The sequence below is a fragment of the Mustela nigripes genome, chromosome 6, assembly GCF_022355385.1.
Source record: "Mustela nigripes isolate SB6536 chromosome 6, MUSNIG.SB6536, whole genome shotgun sequence".
In the NCBI taxonomy this organism is placed as follows: Eukaryota; Metazoa; Chordata; class Mammalia; order Carnivora; family Mustelidae; genus Mustela; species Mustela nigripes.
This window is the reverse complement of record NC_081562.1, coordinates 114236448-114260654: the sequence shown is the minus strand read 5'-3', so window position 1 is coordinate 114260654 and position 24207 is coordinate 114236448. Positions and strand designations below refer to the sequence as shown.

The 24207-nt window shown below is 49.3% G+C and overlaps 1 protein-coding gene across 4 annotated transcripts in view; it reads left to right on the top strand.

Annotated features, from left to right (window-relative positions):
- The window catches only part of SFMBT2 (Scm like with four mbt domains 2), a 227662-nt gene that overhangs the window by 110883 nt on the left and 92572 nt on the right, over positions 1-24207 (top strand). For all 4 annotated transcript variants that reach the window (XM_059404050.1, XM_059404052.1, XM_059404051.1 and 1 more), the window contains one exon: positions 8145-8242. In XM_059404050.1, the coding sequence (XP_059260033.1) occupies positions 8145-8242 (98 nt within the window). The remainder of the gene's footprint in view (positions 1-8144; positions 8243-24207) is intronic.

Below are 24207 nucleotides of genomic sequence, written 5' to 3'. Positions count from 1 at the left end.
CCGTCCATCCATCCACCCATCCATCCATCCATCCATCTACCCACCCACCCATCGATCCATCCATCCACCCATCCATCCATCCATTTATCCACCCATCCATCCTTCATCCATCCATCCATCCACCCATCATCTGTCTAACTAGCCATTCAGCCAGCCAACCAGCCAGTCATCCATCCGACTATCCAACCAAATGCTTATCATTATATAATTTGTCCTGACCTGGAAAGAGCAAACAGAAGATCATCATACTTTTTTTCTGGCACATCATGGATTTTAATTAGCTCCAAATGCCCTGTCAAATGACTTTCCACAGACTTCATTGGATAGAAGAATGCATCGTGCTTCCTGACATACCCCACCGGGCCAAAATCTTGTTTACAAACTAACCATTTTGAATGTTTACTATGTGACAGGTGATTTTACATCTGCTGTGTTGTTTGTTTTGATTACAAAAAGAAGCTACAGGTGTGGTGTGAATATTACCTTTTCCAGCAGAGAAAATTTGAGACTGACATTAAGCTACTTGTCCAGGGTCATCTAGCTTGGAGAGAGGGGAATATACTCTAGTTCAAATTCCTGGGCCCTTTGCTCATTTCTTCCCATTCCTCCTGCTGCCCATACTGGCCTTACCAACCTTTTGATAGGTATCCTCAGGGGGGAAAAAAAATGTTGGGTCTTTATGGAATTAAAGGTGCCAAGGTATAGAAATATTAATTTCTCCCAGAGATTGTTGGGATTTCACCAGGTATATCGGAAGTGAAGAGCCAAATGCTTTGTTAAAGTTGCCAGAGATTTTTTTCCTCCCCTATTAGTTGCCAGTGCTTGTCTCGAGTACATGAAACCAAAGACTTAACAATGTTTTTCCTTTCTGTCACTCAGCGGCTTTAATTGAAAAAAAAAAAAATCTTGGTTCTGTATGTCATGTATTTTGCATTTGTTGAATTTGACAGATATATAGACACGTAACATGGTATTTTATCAGTAGTATTGTTGTCAACATTTTGAGAAGCAGCCAGAAAATCCATTTATATACCCTGAGTAATTTTGGACTATGATGACAAACAAAGGGCCTGTCAATGTTGAGAAAAAATCTAAGCTCACATTTGCCTTGGGATTCATAACCTAGCAGGAGAAATTTACTTTGTGTGGGAAGTTGGGTGTATAAATCTTAGCTTAGTATCTAATTGCTTTATAAATTTTAGGAGATCCCTGTATTTGCCAGTGTGAACATTTATAGCAAAGTGATGTATTATTAGTGGCTTCTTAGGTTCTCTTTAGTGTTCCTTTGCTGTGAAGTCATGGGACTCATCCTCAAAAGCAAGAATGGAAAGTGTCGCCATAGAAACTTGGGAAATATTTGCATAGGAGAGTGCTTTCTCTTTTGTAGATAATTTAATGTCTTTATAAGATAAGAATAAATTGTGTTTACTTGTCTTAGTAGTTTTCTGGGCATGAATTGTCCATTTCATGGGGGAATTCATGAGTGTCCTTAAAGAACATGGAAGGTATTCATCATTAAGAAGTGGTTTTCCCAACATTCGAATTGTTGGCAAGAGGAGTTCTGCACGGGAAGAGGAACGTAAAAGGCCAAAGGGTATTCCCTATGTGGCCTTCAGTTCTTCAGTTGAAGCAGTTGTAAGACAAAAACTCATTTAGCAGAACAGCATACGGGGCTGTGATTATGACCTGTGTGTTTTGTTATTTTTATTTAAAGTTTTTATTTAAATCCTGGTTAGTTGACATGCAGGGTTAGATAAGCCCACAGTGGAGTCAGCACTTCCATACCATGGTGGGGGCTCCTCATGACAGCTGCTCTCCACCATCCCCATACCCTGTGCTCCCCCATCCCCCACCCACCTCTCCACTGGTGACCAGCAGTGTGTTCTCTAGAATGAAGAATTCGTTTCTTGGTCTCTTTCTCTCTCTTGTTTTCCTTTTGCCTATTTGTTCTGTTTTTAAAATTCCACATGAGTGAAATCACAGTATTTGCCTTTCTCTGACTGACTTACTTAACTTAGCATTATACTCTCTAGCTCCATTCATGTCATTGCAAATGGCGAGATTCATCCTTTGTGATGACTGCGTAATATTCCATCACATATACCCGCCCCACCCTCTTCTTTATCCATTCATCAGTCCGTGGACATTCAGGCTATTTCCATCATTGGGCTGTTATTGACAATAATATATAATAATTATTACATATCATTATAATACTTGTTACTTTGGGTTTGTGTAAATTAATTTCAAGACCCAGAGTCATTTAAAACTTATATGGTAGTGCTCCTTCCTCAACTGAAATATAGGTGGGAATAAAATGTCATGCTTGCATAAAGATATTAGATGTTGTTCTTACTCCCGGGTGTTAAGTGGTGGGAGAGGGGGATTTGGAGGTGTGGGGGTGGAGGGGACAGATGTTTCTGGTGCACTGTGAGAGGAAGTCGTGCGACTCCCTAGCCTACCTGCCTGCTGGGCTGGGCGACCCCGTGGACCACCACCATTACAGAAACAAACCACGGCTCTGCCTGCAGTTTACTTAATCCTCCTACTTTTTCAAAGGACACAATCTTTCCCAACCATTCTGTACCAAGAGAGGTAGAAATGGGAAATAGAAAGTAGCTCTTTTTTAGAACCTCAGAGAAAAGGAGCTGCTTTGATGTCATCCATCAGAGAGGCTTAAGGTCACTGCGCCTTTTCATTTCTGGCCCAGATTGGAGAACATAGGTCAGGGCTTTTCATCCAGGGCTCCCAGGGTGGTGGTGGGGAGCGCAGGCAGGTGCTGGTGGTGTAGGTCGACTCCAGCGTCCGTGACGAATGCTGAGCTAGCAGGCCGTGGTGAGATGCCAGGTGATCAGGGAAGGGGGCCAGCCGCTGAGGTCCTTAGTGGTCCAGGCTTTCCCAAGACAGGTACAGTGCAGTGAGTCAGTTCTCCAAACGCCACCCAGTGCTCATCACGACAGCTGCTCTCCTCCATCCCCGTCACCTGTGTCCCTGTGCCCCACCCCCCCTCCCCACTGGTGACCCGCTGTGTGTACTCTGGAGTGAAGACTCTTGTTTTTGTTCTTTGCTTTTGTTTGCTTGTTTGTTTGTTTTTTGCTTGAGGGAACTTTAACTAAGGCAAGAAAGACAGTGCGGTGCGAGAATCAGGCAGAATGTTCTATCCCAGCCATCTTGCCTTGTACCTGCAGGAGGAGGTCGTCAGGTCAGACTTCTCACTGGCGTGATTTCAGGCATCGTTCCAGCCCCTTTGTCTTACACTAGTGAGTCAGAAGTCTGAGGTCAAGTGCTGTGTGGTTCAAGGTCACCCCACCGAAGCAGAACCGCAACTAGAACGCTGGCGTCTGGTCTGAGCTCCCAGCCCGAGTCTTTTCCTCCGACGCTACCCTGACATTGCAAGTTGCACAGAGAAAGGGGGAAGAGGAATTGCGATGTTTTCATAAATTAAATCAGCTTTAAAAGTCAGGCAGATGTGGAGGAGCCCCTTTCCTTCTGCGTCAAACGGAAGGCACACCGCACTCATGGTGGGATTTTCCTGCACACTGGCCTCCCCTGTGACCCACTGACATTGCCCTGAGTGCCCCGTCTTCAGGGTGCTGCTCTTCTAGATGTAGCGTGGCCCACCCCCGGGCGCTGTTCCCACCAGGGAGGTTTTAGTGGCTCCTTGAACACTGAACATCTGGGTCTATGTCTCTGCGGTTTCCCTGGTGCCTGGCACAGAGTAGGTGCTCAGCAAATAGTCGTCAAATGGATCGACTGACTAAAAGGTTGGGTATGTTTGCAGGGAGGGCAGGAACCAGCCAAGTCCACCTTCCAGGAGCCAAATAATGGATGGGGCTTTGGAAGCCAACCTGGAGGGGAGGTCCTGGAGTGAAGACACCCCCTAGGATGGCCGGGACTGGGCTGTCTGCGTTGCCCCTGATGGAGGTAGGGGGAGCTTTTGAAGACAGCGTCTGATCAAGCAGAGATGCCCTGCTGGTGAGCGCCCAGCAGAGCTCCGGGACCTACTCCTTGCATGGGAATATGGCCTGTGCACGTCCTGATCGTTCTTGTTCCTCTAGAAGAGTTCACCTGTGCCTCCAGCTAGAGGAAGCCGGCAGAGTAAGGAGAACAGACACTTGGAACCAAGGTCCAAGTTCGCTTCTCCTTGCACGTCTGCTCCTCGCTACAGAGCCCTGGGCAGTCCCTTGCCTTTTCTCCTCTGTGAAATGGGTCTAACTCTGCGTTTGCTGTGCTGCTGAGCGTTCAGGTTTCCGCAAGCGATGGGCGTTTTCTGGGTATTCAGTCTGTAAGAAGAGTTTCATGGTTATATTTGGTTTCCTAAGAAATTTAAGTAGATCGTTGAGGTCAGGAGTTTTTTAGAGACCCCGCCTGTTTTCATATTTCTGGGTGCTCGGAAAGCAAGGTCTTACATGTTTTTGCAGAACCTAAGGACACGAAACTTTTTGAGGTCTTTCTCATCTCTAGATGCTTCTCCATGTGTGTGTGTGTATGTATGTGTGTGTGTGTGTGTGTATATGTGTATATATATGTGTGTGTGTGTGTGTATATATGTATTTTTTTTTGCCTTCGCCATCTTTATGCCAACATTCCCTTTTTCTTTTTCTTTGCCTGTTTCTGTTTCTTTTTCTTTTAGATAGTACCTGGAGTCAGGGAGTTTGTGAACTATGTCTTAGTGAAGAAACAGTCCAGAAATGAATTGTGTATCAGTTAGCGCAGGTGGGCATAAAGAAATACCCATGACAAGGGGTTCAGACGACACAGGTGATGTTGTCACAGTTCTGGAGGATGGGGGACTCAGATGAGGGTGTCAGTAGGGTTGAGTTCTCGGGAGAGCCCGCTTCCTGCTTGGTGGACGGTGTCTTTTATGTGCACACGAGGGGAGAGAGACCGAGAGGTCTGGGGTCTCTTTATAAGGGCACTAATCCCAGGATGGGGACCCCACCCTTGTGATCCCATCTAGCACTGATTACCCTCCCCCCAAAGTCCCCGTCTCCAGATAGTATCCCTTTGGGCTTTAGAGCTTCAGCATATTACTTGTGGGGAGACATGAACATTTCTGTTCCTAGTCTTCCCACCATCTGTTAACAACCATAGACCAGCCTTTGCTCACCGGGGAGAGAAGGTGGGAGCGGTCCGTGTAGGGTGCCTGAACAAAGGGGATCTCCCCTCCAGGCTTCATTTAGTCTGAGGCTGCGAGCTGGTGGTCTCAGGCCCCTCTCCTGCTCTCTGCAGCTCTCCCCTTTGCAGGAGCCCTCCAAATGCTCGCTCAGGGGGAATCGCCCCATGCTCACCGAGGCTTCTAGTTAAAGACGGATCGGGGCCGATTTTAATTGCTTATTACTTGCCCACAAACAGAAATCAACATGATACACTCTATTAAATTACCTGTGACACAATCATTTTAAGAAAATGGTTTATGTTCTTTTAATGGCGCTGTTTATTGTCCATAAACTTGCCGGTGTAACCAGGCGCCTCTCTGGCTAATGAAACGCACACATGGAATGTTGTTCTCCGCTTATTGGAAACATTAGGTGTTTAGCTTTCGCAGGTGCCCGAGTGTCCTGAAAAACCTGCATTTGATTTTCACCTTCTAGGAGAGGGGGGCCTTGCTGTGGGGTTGCATTCATTATCAGGGCTTTATGGCCCCAGAAAGAAGACAGAGGATCTTAAGATTGTAGGACAGAGATCCAAATCCTGTGGAACCTGGGCTTCTTGGTCTGTTCAGGCTGCTCCAGGGAATCGATAGCACAGACCTGGCGGCTTCTGACCAGCGGCATTTCTCCCTCATGCAGCTGTGGAGCCTGGAGATCTGAGATGCGGGCTCCCACAGATCCGATGTCTGCTGAGGGTCCGGCTGGCTTCCTGGGCCCTACAGGGCCGCCTTCTTGCAGTGTCTTCACATGGCGGGGGGCGAGGGGACTCTCTGTGCTCTCCTTTGTAAGGGCAGTAATCCTATCATGGGGGCTCCCCCCTCATGACCTCCCAAAGCCCCCCGCTCCTAAGCATCACTTTGGGGCTTAGGATTTCAACTTAATGACCTTGGGGGGACAGCAGTGTTCATCTGTAGCCCCGAGCTTCTGGTTTGCTGGGAGGGAGATAGCACCTGGAGGATGGGGGCTCGCCTTTCGGGGATGATACAGAGGACCCCCAGGCCTGCCCTGCCAGGTGCTTGTAGACACAGGTGTCAGGAAGGGCAGCGAGTGTCCCTACGGGGCTCTGTATGTCACTGAGTCACCTGGCTCGGTTCTGGGAGTCCGGCTCCAGCTCTGGCCAGCTGGTCTTGCTTTCGCTCTGGTCTTGCGTAGTTTTCATGGACCACCCTTCTCTTGGCCTCCTCTCTGTCTCAGGGGCTCCCCTGCCCCCAGACCGCGGGAATTCAGCACCAGCTCTGTGCACCTTCTCCAGCCTTGACCCACCTTTCCTGTCTTGTCCTTGGCCATCATCCTTTCTCGTGGCTTGCTTCCCCTTTTGCTACCACGCCAGGGCTGAACTCCCCGGTGAACAGCTTCCAGCTTCCTGGGAAGGTGAATTTGTTCTCACCTACCCCAGAACTCTAGGCTCTCGGGCGTTGTTTCTGTCCTGCGCCCAGGCTCTTGTGACCTGCTGCCCTCGGGGTGACAGGGCTTTGCCTCCTCAAGCCCTCCACTGAGATTCTGGTCTCTGAGCTGAAACCCCCCCCCCCCAATACTCCTGGGACAATTTGTGAACAGGTCCCTCTCCTTCCTTTGTGGGACCCTGTGATCAGAGATTTCTCCCTCAGCACCCCTGCCCTGCTGTGGGTGTCAGAGGGACCATTCATCCATTTTCTGTACAGCTGTTAACCGGGGCCTCACTGGGTTCCCCCAAATATGTCAGAAACCTACTAAGAGAAATCACATGCTATTCTTGTTCTGATACAGAAATGCCAAATTGGAAAAGAAAAAAATTCCCCCGAGGTAGAAGAGTGCAAATAAAAGGCTGAAAAGCATCATAGACGACATCCGCGGTAGAGCCTCCCTTGTCATTAATAACCCTTTACAGGACTTTGCATAGCTGGCCACGGGCAGCAGGGGGCTGCGCCTTGATTACCTGACTCCTTCCAGCAGCATCTCTCTGTATCATAATTATGGGGGTCTGGAAAGACTCCCTAAACTGCTTGGAACATAGGAGCTTCAGGCTCAAGGTGAGTTCAGAAGCCGTGGGCATCAGAATATACAGCTGCGTGCTGAAAAGCAGACATGCAAGAAATTAAAAATATAGCCCCAGAGGTTTAATGTTGCCTTTTAACTGTGGTTAAATTCATATTCATGTCCTGACTGTCTGTCTGAAAGAGTCTGGGTTGATAAAGGGAAGGTATAAACATATCTCCTTCAAGTGAGTGCTTCTGCAAATCCTATTTTGATAAGGTCTTAAATCCGTTGAGATCAGATCATAAAATCCCCTGCAGTCTCAGCAGGCAATGGAAACAGGGCCCCACAATTTTTTTTTCTTTCCGTTTTGCATTCAGCCAGAGTAACCTCCCTCCGTCAATCCCTCTGGCCGCCCCCCTCTCCTGCACCCCACCGTCTGGGTCGGGTTGGGGGGGGCCGGGAAATAGGGACAACATGTGGCGTGTTAGCAACATTTCAAGTGTAAATATTAAACCTGGTTGGTAAATTTTAATTTACCTTTTAATAATTTTCTGGCTTACGCGGGTTATTTTTAGCCCATGAGCACTCAGAGATTTAGTGAGAAACAGGCCGTGATCACTGAAAATGCCAGACGAGAGTCGTTTCTAGCTTAGAAGTTTATCCACTAATAAGTTCTTCATCAGGGGATATTGCTTCCCAGGTGATGCGTGGAGTTCGGGGCCGCGGACGACTGAAGGTGGGGCTGATGTGGTTTATGCCAATAAATTACTGACGGAAGCCCCCAGAATGCACGCACATGTTCCCGGAAGGGCCCCATGAACTTGCTTCTTCATTTCTGATCGCAGAGTCTCAACTTGCTCTTTCCCATCAGAAAACCCTGTCCGCAGGCGGCCTCTCACGGGGCGGGGTGCGAATCCTCGCAGTCGGCGACAGTGCCGAGCGACTCTGAGAACTCAGAAGATAAAATTCAAGGGAGAACCATCCCCGCAGAACATTGTGGTCCTTAAACGCTTATGTGGTTTGCTGTTGATACAGAAATCTATCCTTTGAAGATGGCATCTGAGTGGAAATGTGCTCTGGAAAAATCTCTCGCTGATGCCGCCCAGTTTCCTCTTCCGATGGAAGTATTTAAGGTAAGATGTCGGCTCCTGGCGACTCGTGCTCTTCTCCACACTCCCCCTTCTCCCGTGGAAAGTGTCTCGCAGCCCGTCGTCTCCTGCTGTCGGGCTACCGGCCCACTCGCGCTGCACATGTTTAAAATGTTCTCTCTGAGCTTTTGCTCTGTTTCGTCATGTCCATGAGTTCCTCCTGTCACAGGATCCTGACGAAGGCGTGGCTTCACCATTTTTCTGCACGTTGTATTATTATAGAATAATAACACCTCCTTTGCACTCCCTCACCCCTTACGAAGGGAACAGGACATGTAGCAAGTCTATTTCGGGTACTGGTTTGGTAAAAATAATAGAAAATGATGCTCCTCTTGATGGTTCGGTTTCCTGGGTGGCCCGAGAAGCTGGTGTGAGTATGTGATGGGTTGTAGGCCTGGGGAGACGCCAACAGAAAGCGGGGGACACAGCTGAAACAGATCACCGGGTTCTTAACACTTGAAAATGATGCCGTGGGCAGGGATGATCCTTGCGGCCCAAAGGGAGTCCCGAAATGTCCTCTGCCTCCCTGGACCCTGAGTCCTTGAGCATTTCAATCGGGGTTGCTGCCGGCTGACGGAAAGTGGCTTTCTAGGCCCAAGGGGGCCTGTTTCCACCCCATATGTCCCCATGGGGACCGAAGTGCCGATGGTGTGATGTGCCACGGGGAGCAAGAGTTTAGGGTCTGGGCGCAGACATGGGCTTCCTGAATTTCAGTTACCCTGAAGGTCCCTCAGATTTGAAGCCCGTCACGGCAAATTGTGAACTTTCTCGAGCTGCACTGTCCTTGTTTGCAAGATCAGACTTAAAAAGATGGTTTTTGCAACTGGGGATAAAATCATGTTCTGAAGTTACCAAGTAGATGAATTTTACAGCATTTTGACCCTCCTGAATTTGAGGAACAGCCTAGAGGGGACGGGCGGCTAGGGGTAGTGATCGCCGGCAATGCCACGAAGAAGGATCTTTCTTACCTTTCTTGCTTTCCTGATAACACCCTCCCCTGGAAAAGATAAAAATAATAAAACCAGCTTTCAGTTTTCCATAACCTACTCAGTTCCATGGTGTCTGTGTGCCCCCCCCCCCCGCCGGGGACCCCAACAGTTGGGGTCCACTCTCTCCATGGTGGCCTTCGTAGTATTTTAAGTGTGTACACCAGATCATGTCCCTCACTCTCGAAACAATAGATTTTCTTTGGAAGGATATTCTGTGAGCAGCTCGAAAAGTGACAGATGAAAGCGTAAATTCGTGCCTCTTGTCTAGACCTGGAAGTTGCCCCCAGAAGTGTGTCCGTCCCTGACGTGCTCTCCTGCCCCTGTGAGGGGACCCTGCACCCTCACTTTTGTGGGGATCACCTCCCTGTTTCTCTTTGTACTGTTACGGCCGGTGTCTGTCCTCCTAAGTGTTGTGTATTTGCTTTTCACAACGTAAGAAGCAGGTATAAGCCTAGTTACTTCAGAAGAGGTTTTTTTCCTGGGGTGCCTGGCTGGCTCCGTCAGTGGAGCATCTGACTCTTGATCTCTGGGTTGTGGGTTCGAGCCCCACACTGGGTGTAGAGATGACTTAGGAAAAAAAATCTTAAAAAAGAAAAAAAAAGGAGGAAGAGGCCTTGTCCCGCTCTTTGGAGGGGAAAATAGCCGTGCGATGTTTGGGTAATAAGCGGGCGTTGCTTTTCCTCAGTTGACTAGAGTTAGCCAAATCATGGGCTGGTCTTAAAAGAATTAGGGTTTATCAGAGTTGACCTGTCTGTCGGAGCTGCAGCCTGAACTCCAGGTACTGGACAGCCTGAGAATTACAGGTAGGAACCAGTTGGTTCCTGCTGTTCTCTGCTTTCCTGGCTTCCTCTGTTCCAGGAGTAGGCACCATCTTCTGTGGAGTGTTCTCCTCAGCTCCAGGCGGCTGGGCCTAGAGCAGGGACTGGGACCTTGTTTGGTATTTGATCAGAACGAGACAAATACTGGCCACAGTCTCCGTCGGCCTTGCCTTGGCGTTCTCCGCTCAGGTCATGAAGATGTACAAGGCGGAAGCCATCTTCAAGATGGCAGCCTCCAAGATCCTTCTTATGTTGAGCGAGTGAGACTTTGTTCTCTCTTCATGCTTCACTGATGTTTGGGTAGAGAATTCTAGGCTCGCTGTCACTTTTCTCAAGAATTTGGAGGTGTCACTCCACATTTTCCCCTCCCTTCTCCGGACTCTTGCATCTTCCTCCATTAGTCTGCGGGTTGGCAGTGGATGGCCGTGGTTGGACATCAGTTTTCTTCCACAGTACTGACCACTCCGGTGTCTGTAGCTCATGCCTTTAATTTGGGGATGTTTCTTTTTTAAAATGATGGCTTCCACCATCACTTTCTTGATCAGTGAGTATGTGGACGTGCTATTCCTAGACTGCTTTTTACTTCTTTTTTTTTTTTTTTTTTCAAAATCTCAGTTCTGCTTTTCGTTTCCTTGTCTGTTGGCGTCACTATGAGAAGTTTTCTGAACTTATTTGTGCGGTTGTGTTTTTGCTGAATGCTGTTCGCAGCCTCCTCTTCTTACCACATGGACGCATGAGTTTATCTTGTTGGAATTACTGATTTTTGAAAGTCTTTTTTTTTTTTCCCTGAATAACTTGTTCCCTCCATGTTGCTTTGGTTCCTGTTGTTCTTATTGGAGGCTGAAAATCCTTGCCCATGGCTGTTAAGTACTAGGTGGGGTTAGAAAGCTAAGGGCAGAGCTGGTCAGTGTAGACAGCCCTCAGAGAGCCACTTCTTTGTTAAGGTGGTGTTTCTTCTTTAGCTGATTTAGCCAGACTGTCCATGTCTTCTTGCCTAACTGAAGCTTCAGGAGGGCAAGGACTGCATCTTTCGTGATCAGTGTTGAATGCATTCAACAAGACTCCAAGGCAGCAGCCAGAAATCCTGTCAAATGTGTGATTTGTTTAGGTGTATTTAACTCATTGATGTAAATAAAATATTTTGAGTTAATAGAGTTGTGGATTACTGGATATACAGACTTACTGTTCAGAACCGGGAATACTACGACAGAAAAGGTAGAGTGGCTACTAATCCCAATACGGTTTTAATTAATAATTTACTAGTTCATTAAACATTATTGAACAGCTACTCTCTGTAAAAGGCTGTTGACGAGGTCTCATCATTCATCTGCATTTTTCAAAATGTGACCTTCTTCCCTCACTTTTGGGTTTTCCTGTTAGAATTCTGACTGTTCTTTGGGCAGGCTGCTGAGAGTTCTCCTGGCACTCAGTGTTTCATTCATAATCAGCAGTTGCTCTAAGAGTCGATACGGACTATTTCCTGGTTTTCGCAGGACAGATGCAATGGACGTGCCATAAATAAAAATGGGTCCAGTTGGAAAGTACGTGTTCTTAAAGCTCGTGAGGGACTTTGATGAATGTTCGCTCATTTCAATTCGGTGGGAAAGAAGTGGGCAGTTTCACTCTCTTAACCATAACTACGCATCGGAGCGTTGGAGGGCGTGGATGTTTACACGCTGAATTTTGGAATCGTGAGAGCAACCACCATCCTGAGGCTGTTGTAATAAATTACCACAAACTGTGTGGCTCAGAGCAATGGGAATTTACTGGGTCATAGTTTTGGAGGCTAGAAGTGGAAATGGGACCGTCGGTAGGGCCATGCTCCCTCCCATGCCTCCAAGGCAGAGGCCTTCCCGGGAGTGTGTCCTGGTTCTGGTGGTGGCCCACTGTCCTTAGGATCTCTTGGGTTGTGGCAGCTTACTTCCAGTCTCTGCCTCCGTGTAGTCTTCTCTCTGCTCTTTGCCTGTCCCAGTTTCCCTCTGCTTATGGGGACAGCCGTCACTGGCTGTGGCCTGTGCTTGTGCTGGTAGACCTCAGTTTAACTCCACTGCACCTGCAAAGGCCTTGTTTCTCAGTAAGGTCCCATTCCCAGGTTCTGGATGGATGCGAATGTTTAGGGGACGTTATGCAACTCAGTACAACCGCATTTCCTGAATGTCCAGTAATTTAAGAAATACTATACTAGTACTTTCTACTGAGTTATACTACTTACACAGGAGTAATTAAGCTCAGAGAAATTGCATGGGGTCATGGGATGAGGTTCAGACCATCTTTTTTTTTTCTTTTTTTTTGTTTGTTTTTTCATTTATTTATTTTCAGCATAACAGTATTCATTATTTTTTCACCACACCCAGTGCTCCATGCAATCCGTGCCCTCTATAATACCCACCACCTGGTACCCCGACCCCCCCCCGCCACTTAAAACCCCTCAGATTGTTTTTCAGAGTCCATAGTCTCTCATGGTTCACCTCCCCTTCCAATTTACCCCAACCCCCTTCTCTCTAACTCCCCATGTCCTCCATGCTTTTCGTTATGCTCCACAAATAAGCGAAGCTGTATGATAATTGACTCAATGGATGAATGGATAAGGAAGATGTGGTCCAGACCATCTTAATAGTTGCTTCATGTTAATAAAAAAAAACAAGTTTTTTTTGTCTCAAATTTTTGGAAGTTTTTGAACAGCATTCTGCCGGGTACAAAAATAGAACTAAGGTGTTTTTTTTCTCCCCCACTCTGTTATCACTGTTTGATTATCACTGTTTCTCTGCAGGCCGACTTATTTCTATTATTTTCATTATGGTAAAAGGTATACATGCTTGGATTCAGCCACGAATCCCTCTAGATGTGTGTTGTTATGGAAAATTTCCACAGTGTCCAGCTGTTGGAATATAGATATGCATGTTTAATGTCTGGAGGTGAGCAGTATTTCAAAGCAGTTCTTTATTACTATTATTATTATTTTTACACAGTAGACAAAGTGGGTATTTTGGCAGAATGAATCTCATTAAGCTGTGGCGTTTGTCACTCTGGGGATGTGTTCACACATGTGCTTTGGTATCTGTGTATCTGTGTCTAGAAACACAGTCTGCTAGCGTTAACATGCAGGATTCCTCATCGCGCAGGAATATGGACAGTAATGACGTAAAAACAAGTTCATCGTTAGTATTCCTGCTGTGATTTACCCTTGATTTGAGAGAACACTTGGAATGGCTTTTGGGTGCCATGGTTTAGTGGGAATTCTGATTTCCCTAATTTGGAAAATGCAGATGATTTTCAGAAGTGTCCATTCATTTGAAAGACAACGGCCTAGTGAAATGGGTACCAAACAAAGTGAAAGTGAAGAGAAAAATGCATTATATTGAAAAACAAATAATGGAAAGAAATTTTTTGTTTGTAAGCCAGCCTTGTTATTAAGGGACCTGATAGATTTGCTAAGACAATCCATATATTACTACTTGTTTATGCCTGAAGAAAGGTAAGATTACAGAGGTGACCATGGTGCATATCAGCACGGCGTCTCATGGCTTCCTTTCTCACTCATTAGGCAATCTTTGCAACCCAGCGTTTGGTTGTTGACAAGTCCCACCATCCAAGTGATGAGACTAGGAGAAAGCGGCCAGCAATTTCTGTTCTCTTTCAGTTTTCAGTTGCACAGACTATCTGATGCACGGATTTGGGGGAATTCAGTTAAATCTTAAAAGTGGAGCCTGGGGGGTGCCTGGGTGGCTCAGTTGGTTAAGCGGCTGCCTTCGGCTCAGCTCATGATTCCAGGGTCCTGGGATCGAGCCCCACATCAGGCTCCCTGCTTAGCGGAGAGCCTGCTTCTCTCTCTCCCTCTGCCTGCCTCTCTGCTTGCTTGTGCTCTCTCCCTCTCTGTCAAATAAACGAATAAAATCTTTTTTTTTTTAAGATTTTATTTGTTTATTTGATGGACAGAAATCACAAGTAGGCAGAGAGACAGGCGGCGGGGGTTGGGGGGAGCAAGCTCCCCACTGAGCAGAGAGCCCAATGTGGGGCTTGATCCCAGGACCCTGAGATCATGACCTGAGCTGAAGGCAGAGGCTTTAACCCACTGAGCCACCCAGGTGATTCAATAAATAAAATCTTCAAAAAAAAAGGAGTCTAGGGAGATAGGAAAAGGTGTGTAGCTCCCGATTAATGTACCATTCCACGTGCCAGACATTCAGAAACCTTCTCTGATCACAGTTCCTTTTCATTCTCTGCAATTCTCATAAGCCATAGTCTACATTTCTAACTCCATTCATCTGCCAGTGCTAAGTTGTGGACATTCCAGTGATGACTCCCACATACATCAAAAGGATCTACAGGGAAGAAGCCAGAGTCCCCAGTTTGCCAGTTAATTGAAATAAAGCATTTTTCCCTGAGGGAAATCTGATGTGTAGCTCAGGGAAAGAAAGCACGTACCCCATCGGACTTCATTCGTGACCACACCTTGTAATTGCAAGGAAAGAATGTTCCTGGAAATGTCACTAAAACCCATTATCCATTTTTATCCCTTAAAGAAGTGAACTTGCTCAAATATCTTTTTTTCCCATTCCATTCGGAAAAAAAGTTTAAAATCTCAAGTGTGTTGAAAATTCCAAGTAAGCTAGAGATTGGCGGTGGAGTGGCAGTAAGTCTAAGCCACAGAGGCGAGCGCAGAACCATGGCATCGTCCCCGAAGCCTGGCTCTTCTCCGTGCCTGCGTCAGGTCTCCAGCTCAACCCCAGGGTTAGTGAGCCCCAGGACTCCCAGAACTAAGAAGAGGTCATACTCATGGTTAGTCCATGACAACAAAATGCTGTAAAGCAAAATTAGCGGAAGGAAGAGCAGCCTGGCATGCACCCCGGAAACTGATGCGGAAGCCTCCAAGGGTCCTCTCAGGAGTGTCCAGGGACAACTCAGTGACAGCATGTGCTCACGGTTGTCCTCCAGGGGAGCTCACCAGAGGCCTGACCCGGGGTTTGATTGGGGGCTGGCCATGTAGGCACCCCCAGCCTAGCATGGGCCCGAGTCCTAGTCTCCCAGAAGGAAATTTAAATCCTACTGTTTGTGCAAACAATCTTGGCACAGTGGCCACTCTTGTAGGTGAGGGGAGCTTTGTATCAGTATAAAGTGCTGTTTACAAGCCTCTTCCCAGAGGGCAGCCCAGGGCTAACCCTGCAGGCAGGCCGTCTACAAGGACTGCGGTCTCTGGCCTGCTGTGCTGTTACTGCTCTTCTGCACACCTCTGTTCCATCTGTCGACGAAGCCTGGTGGCTCCAGGCTCACAGACCTCCCCGAGTTCAGTCACTCTCCTCTTGGTCCATCAGCCCAGCCGCCAGGACAGTCTGCTGTCCCTCTGTCCTTGGACTGCCGCGTGAGTTTCAGAACTCTGTCCCTGACTGCTGGCCATTGGTCAGCGAGATTCTTTTCAGACAAAATTCAGGTCCTGTGACTCTTCCTCTTGTAACTCTCCGGGGGCATCTGCTCTGGCTTGGGGCATGCTGTCCCAGGTCCCGCATGGTCCTGCTCCCTGTGGGCTCTCCCAGCCCGTCTGCTTGCTGCCCAAGGCCCTGCCGTGTGGCACCCCCACTTCAGGCAGACGCCGGCCCTCCCACGCAGAGCTGCCCCTGCTCTGGCCTTTGCTATCATGCTCTGTCACCGGGAACGTGACCAACGGCCTGCCCAGCCTCTTCCCTCACTGGGTTCAGGCCTCTGCTTACCATAAGCAGCAGCACCCCCCCCCCCACCGGTCCTCCTCCATCACTGTGCTTCTTGTAACACCTATCCCCACACGTGTGCTATACTAATTTGCCTTTTCGGCTTTGGATCTGTTTTCCCTAGCTGGAGCGTAAGCTCTGTCCTCCGGGCCATGAACGGTGCCTGATGCAGCGTAAGTGCTCAGTAAAAATTCTTGAATGGTTTTAGTGAAGAAGTCAGTACAGAGATTGACTCAGAAGAGTGGAGACTCCGAGGTCGCAAGTGTTAGTCCTTGGGGCGGACCCCGTGGGAGTGTGATGTGGTGAGCCGTGGTGGGTGGGCTGAGGAGCTGGTGTTTCCGTGACCAGCTCAGATGACCTGTGTCCGTCTGTGGCTGAGCGGAAACTGCCGAGAGCACCGAGGAGAATATTCGGGATGCAGTGGAGTCGAGGAGATATCTCCGCGTCCGTGGGATCCCGTGGCTCGTGAGGTTGCCGTGCCCATGTGTGTGTCTTGCTGACGGGGATTGGATTCACTAGGTTGTGTGTGAGCTTGTTTTCTTGTCAGAGTGTCTGGCCCTCCCTACCTCACCTTACAAAATCTCTTCGTAAGGTGCTGGGTGTCCTGTATCGTTTGCTCATGAAGCAGATCGGTGTAGATAACCGGGAGCTTGAGGAATGTCCTCCACTGTCGTTGGCCAGTAGCTGGCCTGGAGGGACTGTGCTCTGCCTTCTGGGTCTCTGTTGTTCCACCGTATGGCTTGTCGTTCCCAGTGTCCCATCCACGTTCCTCAGATACACACCAAAACCGCATAGATAATCTGTGCTTGGGTGGGGACAGCCCATAATTCTGGATTATTTCTGTTTTTATCAGAAGCTGAGGAGAGATGTGTTTTTCTTTTTCTTTTTTTTTTTTTTTTAAAGATTTTTATTTATTTGAGAGAGAGAGAGGGAGAGAGGAACAGGTCAGAGGGAGAAGCAGACTCTCCATGGAACTGGGAGCCCGATGTGGGACTCGATCCTAGAACTCTGGGATCATGACCTGAGCCAAAGGCAGTCGCCCAACCAACTGAGCCACCCAGGCACCCAAGATGTGTTTTTCAATGGGATAGGAACGCCCAGAACTCCAGCCACAATCCGTCCCCTTATTGCCAGTTTCCGATCGGTATCTGTGGCTGCTGTGGAGGCTTGGGAAGCTGAGGTCGTGGTGGCTGCCGCTTTTCCTTCATCAGGACCCACAGTAGGTTAGAAGAGAGTCCTTGGTCCAGTGCTTGGGAAAAACACCAGGTCTCCTGGTGTCTGTTGTCTTTGACAGAAGCCTCGGTTAAAAGGATCCCAGCCTCTGTGTACACAACTGATTTTCCTTAAAGGACGCCCTCGCACGCGTTCATAAAGGGCTCTCGAAATGGCCACGTGGCAAGCCGGGTGGCTTTGGTCCCATCTCAAGCGGTGCCTATTGCGATTTCTTTGTTGCGGCGCGCTCCCTCTGGCGGTTAGCGCTGAGCCAAGAGAGGTGCCACCCGTAGCCACGGTTAGTAGTCGTGTTTCCAGCATGAGCAAACGGACCAAGAGACGGAGACATTCCAGGCACGTACCGCCCTCCCCGCGAAGAGCATCGGGCACGCTCCTGCCGCCTTGAAGACCCCCCCCCCCCCGGCCTGCGATTTCTTCCGCTCCCTTCAGCTTTGAGTTATGGACCTGTCGGTGTGAATGTCGATTTGACCCGTCGGACGGAAGCTCTTCTGTGTTTGAGGTTCGGAGACCGAGGTGAGAGGCCGGAGATTGAAGACGAAGCGTGGCGACGGGAGGAGAGCTTCTTTCTTCTTCCATCTGCTGCCGCCGAAGGGGTGGGAAAGCCTGGGAGCTGTTCCCTGATGGTGGATGGCGATGTGGTTTCTATGGTGACTGATTTCTTTTCCTCTCGTTCCGCGGCTAAATCCAGCAACAACAACAAAAACCCCTCACAGCTAAGTTTGGCCATCGGGGGGGACACTTAGATTCTCACCGAAATCTGCTGCAGGCCCCCTGTGTGGGGCCAACTCTTCATTTCTTTGGCATGACGTTCCCTGTCCCGTGTGGCACGGTGTCTATACCAGACAGTTTCGCAACGAAAGGGTCTCATCAAGTTAAACTCAAATGCTCTTTTTCAAGAAGGGCTGTTTTCGACGGGGTGGGGGGTCATTTTGGCGTCAGAGGGACGGCTCACGCCCTGGGGTCTTACCCATCCTGGGCTCACCGCACACCTGCGTGGGAAGGCTCTGCCTGGCACGTGCAGCGCCCCTCCGAAGCCGTTCCTGTGGCGTTCAAGATTTTGGAGAGGTGTTTGAAGACGAGCCTCTGCGGGGTGCTGGACGGCGGGGAAGGTCAGGCCTTCCTGATGTGTAGAGGCACGCGGGAGGGTCCGTTGGCGGCGGTTCCTCGTGTGCTCCGGGTTCATGGCCCATGGTGGGTGAATTGTGTAATGGCAAGAGGACGATGGGGGCCGCCTTGTTTATTATGAGCGTAGGAGACAGTCTTGGGAGAGACACACTGAAGAGGGCAACTTTGGTCAGATGATGAAGGTAACTGCAAACACCACAGAGTCTGCGTCTTCGGAGTTGGGGCTAACCACGGCACGCACGCGGGGGCCCAGATGCTGCTGCCTGCGGTGGGCCTGGTAGCGCTCGCTGTTCGATCTGCACAGCCAGATTTTAAGAAGAGAGTCAGCTTTCCCTTATCTGCTGCCTGAGTTCTCATTCCCAAACGGCTTCTGTTGGCCGCTGATGAGTCTCGCTCCCACCAGTCACTGCGGTTTCGGGGAAGGCAGGATGACACGAGCGTGGACTCGGCGTGATTGGGGTTGGGGCGTGGGGCAGGGGCCCAGTGGAGCTGCCTGAGACAGAAACATTGCAAAGTGATTGTCACGTCATATTTTTATTTTGTTCAGATTTTCCGTGTCCCTCTCTGTTAATCAGAACAATGAAGAAGTGATTCTACTTGTTTCTTCTACAAGGGACTTGGTAATGGGGCACAATAAAATTGTATAGAGGCTGGTTTTTTCCACTAAAAACACACAGAGATCCTTTGTAGGTTAGGTTGGACCTTTCTTTTATTTTTTAATATTTTGAATTTGTTGACAGAGAAAGGGAGCACACAAGTAGAGGGAAGAGCAGAGCGAGAGAGAGAATCTCCAGCAGGCTCCATGCTCAGGGCAGAACCCGACACAGGGCTCGATCTCACGACCCTGAGATCATGACCTGAACCAGAATCAAGAGTCGGACGCTCCACCACATGAGCCCCACGCCCCCCGGGGCCCCGGTTAGATTGGACTTTTAATTTCCACCTGCCTTTCATAAACAGGCACCTGCAAATTGCAGTATCTCCAAAAGGGAGACCAGTATAAGGAGGTGTCTAAATGCTTTCCTTCGGGGGTTTATGATCTGATGGAAAGGGAGCACCCAGCACACTTCTGGTTCAGTGCCAGGAACCCCCAGCTGTCCCTGAGCTCCGTCCTGCCTTGAGAAAGGCAGTCGGAGGGGGTGTGTGTGTATCGTGGGTGGGATGACATGTGCTTGGACGGCCATCCAGCCCGAGTGACCCTCTCTTGATGGCATGAAATCAAGGGGAAGATGAAAATCGCCTCCAGTATTGTCTCCAGCCCCACGTAGAACCAGGATAAACAAATCAGATAAACTTTTACATGAATATATAATGCTGCATTTAACATTTAGGAAGAGGAAAGGACTCTGTCAAATAAAAAAAATCTTTAAAAAAAAAAAAAGAAGAAGAGGAAAGGGTAAGTTTAGAATAGTAGAGACTCGGCTTAAAGCTTGTTCGTAGCTACCAAGATGCCCCGTGTGGGGTTGCTGGTGAGATTCCTGGGTCCCAGCAGGACTGATTCTTGCCCCTGGCGTCTTGATTTTCCTAAAGGTCCGTACGTGCATGCATACTTAACTCCAGTCTGCAAGGGAGTTCTGAAACCTTCGTCCTCTGGATTGCGATTTTGTACACGCGGGTCCGTTCGCTGGACCTCAGTTGTTCCTGAGCTGCCGATGATTCTGAGAGGCTGCGGGTGTGCCCGTGGGGGGCCAGGACGGGAGCCAGGCCAGGCCAGGAAGTGTCACAAATCCTTGTCCTTGTGTGGTGAGTCTCCCCGCTTCGGAGTATCTCTGGAATACATAGATACCCTTTCAGAGCCATCAGGGTGCGGTGCAAAGGCACAGGATGAAAAGCGTTGGTAAAGCTGGGGAGACTTCGCGTGAATGGGGGCATCGTGCTCCTGTGGGAGCTCGTTCCCGATGAGGGTTCTGATTACTGAGCCCCATGGGGTGGGAGAAATAGCCCCGGGCCCTCTCCACGTGCTGGGACATTATCTGCACAGCAGCGTGACGCGGTGGGTGTCCTTGGGCTTCCGGGACCCTTGGGGAGGCGTCAGGCTCAGAGAGGTCGATCCCCTGTCCTGCCCTGGGCCGGGAGCCCGTGGTGGGCCCAGCATGCACACAGAGACCTATCAGCATCCCAGGGCCGAGCTCTTTTTCTTTAGAAGTGAACACGGGTGTTTAGAGGCTGAGCCCAGTGAATATTCTTGCAATGAAGAATGAGAATATAAATCCCAAGAGTGTGTGGGATTTGCCTATCGAAGGATCAGGTCAGCTGGGGTCTGCCGAGTGACCCTCCTTGTTAAGTCACCTCTGACAGAGGCTCGGCTGGCGTTTGTTTTTTTTTTTTTTTAATTTTTAAAAAGATTTTATTTATTTGAGGGAGTGAGAAAGTGAGAGAGAGAGGGAGAGAGCACAAGCAGGTGGAGGGGAAGAGAGGGAGGGAGAAGCAGTCTCGCCGCTGAGCAGGGAGCCGGACGTGGGGTCTCGATCCCGGGACCTTGAGATCATGACCTGAGCCGAAGGCAGGTGCTTAACTGACTGAGCCTCCCAGGTGTCCCATGTTGGTTTTTAGGGCAGGATGATCTTTCATTGTCACAGTTAACAAGTGCCCCTGTTTCTTTCAAACACCTGCACTCCGCACCTGTTGTGGGCCGGTAGGAGGGGCCCCGTTTTCCCTTGAGTGCAATTGGCTTGGGAAGAAGCCTGTGATCAGTCTGGGTCAGCGGTATTTGAGGAAGCCAGCTGCATGGTTCGTAGCATGGGTGACCCGGCTTTTCAGAGGAGACGTGGGGGAGGGGTGGCTCTCTCTTCTTTCTCTGCCCATTATCCGACCTGGCTGAGGACCCTGGGACCCCACAGCCGTCTTCAGGCCCCGAGAAGAGCTGACTGAGGGAGGAGGTCCCCAGAGCGTGGAGAAGGACGGAATGAATCCGGGCCATGTATGGCATGGTTGCTTGCCCCCTTGACGAGCAGCCTCGAGTGGAACAATGTGTTGTGGGATGTAACAGATTTCCTTACAGCGTATGCCAGTTCAAGTAGGGTTTTCTGGCCTGGCCATGTTAAGGTGGCCTCAGGGATCAGTACCCGCTAGGTGACTCGTCTGTTTGTGGGTTTGAAGTGAGAGTTTACTACTAAAAAATAACAGACCCTTTGCTGCCGTGGGGGGAGGCAGGCAGGTTAACGAGTCCCCGAGTCATCTGTCATCACTGTATTATACACAGAGTATCTGTGCGGGTGTGGTGTGTGTTTTCTCTTCCATCGTGGCATCTTCTCATGTCCTACGCTAGATGTTCAGCGTGGTGGCCTGGGGGAGGGTAAGTAGCGACACTGGGTCTGCGATTGTAGACCGACCCAGACAGATGCCTTGTCCAGATTTCCAGGGATGGTCTGCAGGGCTCCTCAAACCCAAGAGATGCGGAGAGCTGCCGGGTTGGCTAAATGTTGGAGACAGAGGCGCAGGGGACCACAGAGGCTCCTGGACCGTGAAGAGGGAGGAGCCCACACATGTAGGGGTCCCCTCTCGAGCGGGGAGGATTTGCTGGTCAGGGGCATGTGGAGCGTCTAGAGGTGGAGCGTCTGGAGGCGGGTGCAGGTGCCTCCGTGGCTGGGGGCTGGAGAGGCGGAGGACCGTCCCATAGTGCTGAGGACAGCGCCCCCAACAAACATGATCGGCCCCCAAAGGCCAGCAGTGGCAGGAGAAGACTTAGCCCAGCGAATTAATACTTTCCTCCCCCGGGAACAGGTGGACGGTAGCAGTCAGGACAGCAAGGTTGTGAGGAAGGTGCTGGAGACTTCGAGCCATTACCAGGTCTGTGCCAGGTGGCCTGGCCGTTGGCACGTGCAGTGACGGGATCGTCCCCACCTGCGTCAGAACACCGTTCAGAGGAGCGGGTGCTGGTCCGTGTCTAGAAGGCTCGGAGCACAAACTCGGCCTGCTTTGTGGGACAGTTGTGCTCCTCACCCGCTCTTCTGTCTCCAAAGGGTGGTGTCCTCCCGAGTGGGGACCGATCGGGGCTGTGGTCCTAATTTGCAGGACAAGCTTTGGGTTGCATCGGGGTTGGCAGCCGAAGGGGCACCCAACAGTGTGTCAGCCACGTTCCATCCCTGGGGTGTGAAGGTTGGACTCCCCAAGCAGAGTGGCCAGCGTGCTCTTCCTCGGCCCAGGGCGCTGGGACTGCCGTCCCAGCCCCTCCCCCGAGTGTTGTCATAGAAACGGGAAGAGATGCCCTGGCTTTATCAGGGAGAGGATGAACTAAGTGCGGGAATGTAATCACCGTTTACCCACACACACGAAATCAGCCGTGGCTTTTCCCATAGTGCTGCTGCTGTGAGTAAACCTGAATTTCTTGCCACTTACAAATGCTTTTATGTGCTAAATGGTAATCAATGAAAGGCGTTCTCTGTGCTCTGCTTCATTTTTATTTTTATTTTTTTAAACCTGGTGTACCAGTTTTTGGACTTACTGTGAAATACGTCTTCCTCTAGTTACCTGTTATAAATCTTGTGGTTCAGGTTGAAGTATATATGGTACTACATTTTCTCATTACGATTTTTTAACTTGATTTACTGCGTGACTCGTAGATAAAACCACTATTTACAGCTGTAAGTAAAGAATGGAAATGCTGATTAGTGTTCAGCGTACAGATTTTTTATTACATTTTCGTTATAAATATTTCATTGGCTAAATTTAATTCAGGGCAGTGGAATTAAAACGTAATAATGCTATTGATTTAATAAATGCTGGCATCTTCATGTCCGTTTTTAGATGAAACTAAGATAATGAGAGTAATTTTCTAGTGAACGTATGAGCACTAGATCTCGGGTAGAACAAAAAGAGGAACAATATGATAGATTACACCAGATTTTTTATTTTTTTTTAGCACATCTCATGCTGATAGGAGTAAAGGCATTAAAGCATATAGTTCATTATATATCAATTTGAATGTAATACTAATTAAAACTTTCCTTTGACTTCTCTGAAGCCTATTCTTAGAAATTATGTAAATTAATTGAGGCCTTTGAAACGATGCCTGTGCGATGTTTGAGTGCCCTGTGGACCAAAAAAGTGCCTTGCTGGAACTGAGTAAAATTACACCGTGCAGTATCTCTGTTGAGACAGTAAGAGATGGGGGTGCTCTGGGCGCCTGGGGGGCTCAGTGAAGCGTCCGACGCTTGATCTCAGCTCAGGTCTCGATCTTGGGGTGGTGAGCGTGAGCCTCCATTGGGCTCCAAGCTGAGCGTGGAGCCTACTTTAAAAAAAAAAAAAAAAAAAAAAAAGAGGTTTTGGTGCTTAAAAAAATGCGGTGGGGAGGCAAATTGGCAAATACCTATCTGGTTTTTTGCCCGTTTTATTTCAGATCAACATAAGCAAAAAGGAGAAGACGAAGAATTAAAGGTCAAGGCTCGTATGCCCCCCCCCCAAACCACCCCAGAAAATGTTCTGTAGCGTTTGATGGTGGAGCTTGGGTTAGGAGTCTGGTTTCCACAGGGGAAGGGGGGAGCACTGCTTTTCTCACACTGAAATCCTCACCAAGTGCACTTTAATTGGATTGTGTTAATTAGCTTGAACCCATTCCCCCCGGGGTCCCATGCTTACACAGTCCTGTCAGGCGAGGTGTGTTTCTCCAGTGAGGCAGGGTGGGAAGGAGCATCAGCTATTTTAGGAGTCGGTGATGGCCACACAGCACGTTTTGAGGGCATAACCTGCTGCTCCACCAGCCCCGAAAGTAAATGCAGAGAGATGAGTCGGGCTCAAGGAGGAATGTGGCCCACAAGGGGCACCGCAAACGGTGGAGCATTCCGTCTTTCCCGTCCCCTCTGTCTGCTGTGTCCTGCTCGGTCTCTGCTTCATCTCCTGGAGATTAATACTCAGGGCCGCTTGTCTGTTTTATAAAGGGCTTCGCTGCTCACCCTGAAGCTTTCTCACTCTGCCGGAGATGTTTGGCGTGCTGCTTCCTCCCGGATGACTAACAGGGAGACCGCTCTGTGCACTGGTGTTTCTTCAGTAGCTGGGTTTGATTCTTCCAGAAGCCGCTGGAACCTTTTCCAGGCACGGCAGTCCCTTCCAAGGCAGGGACCGCAGCAGGGGCTGGTGTGGGCCGT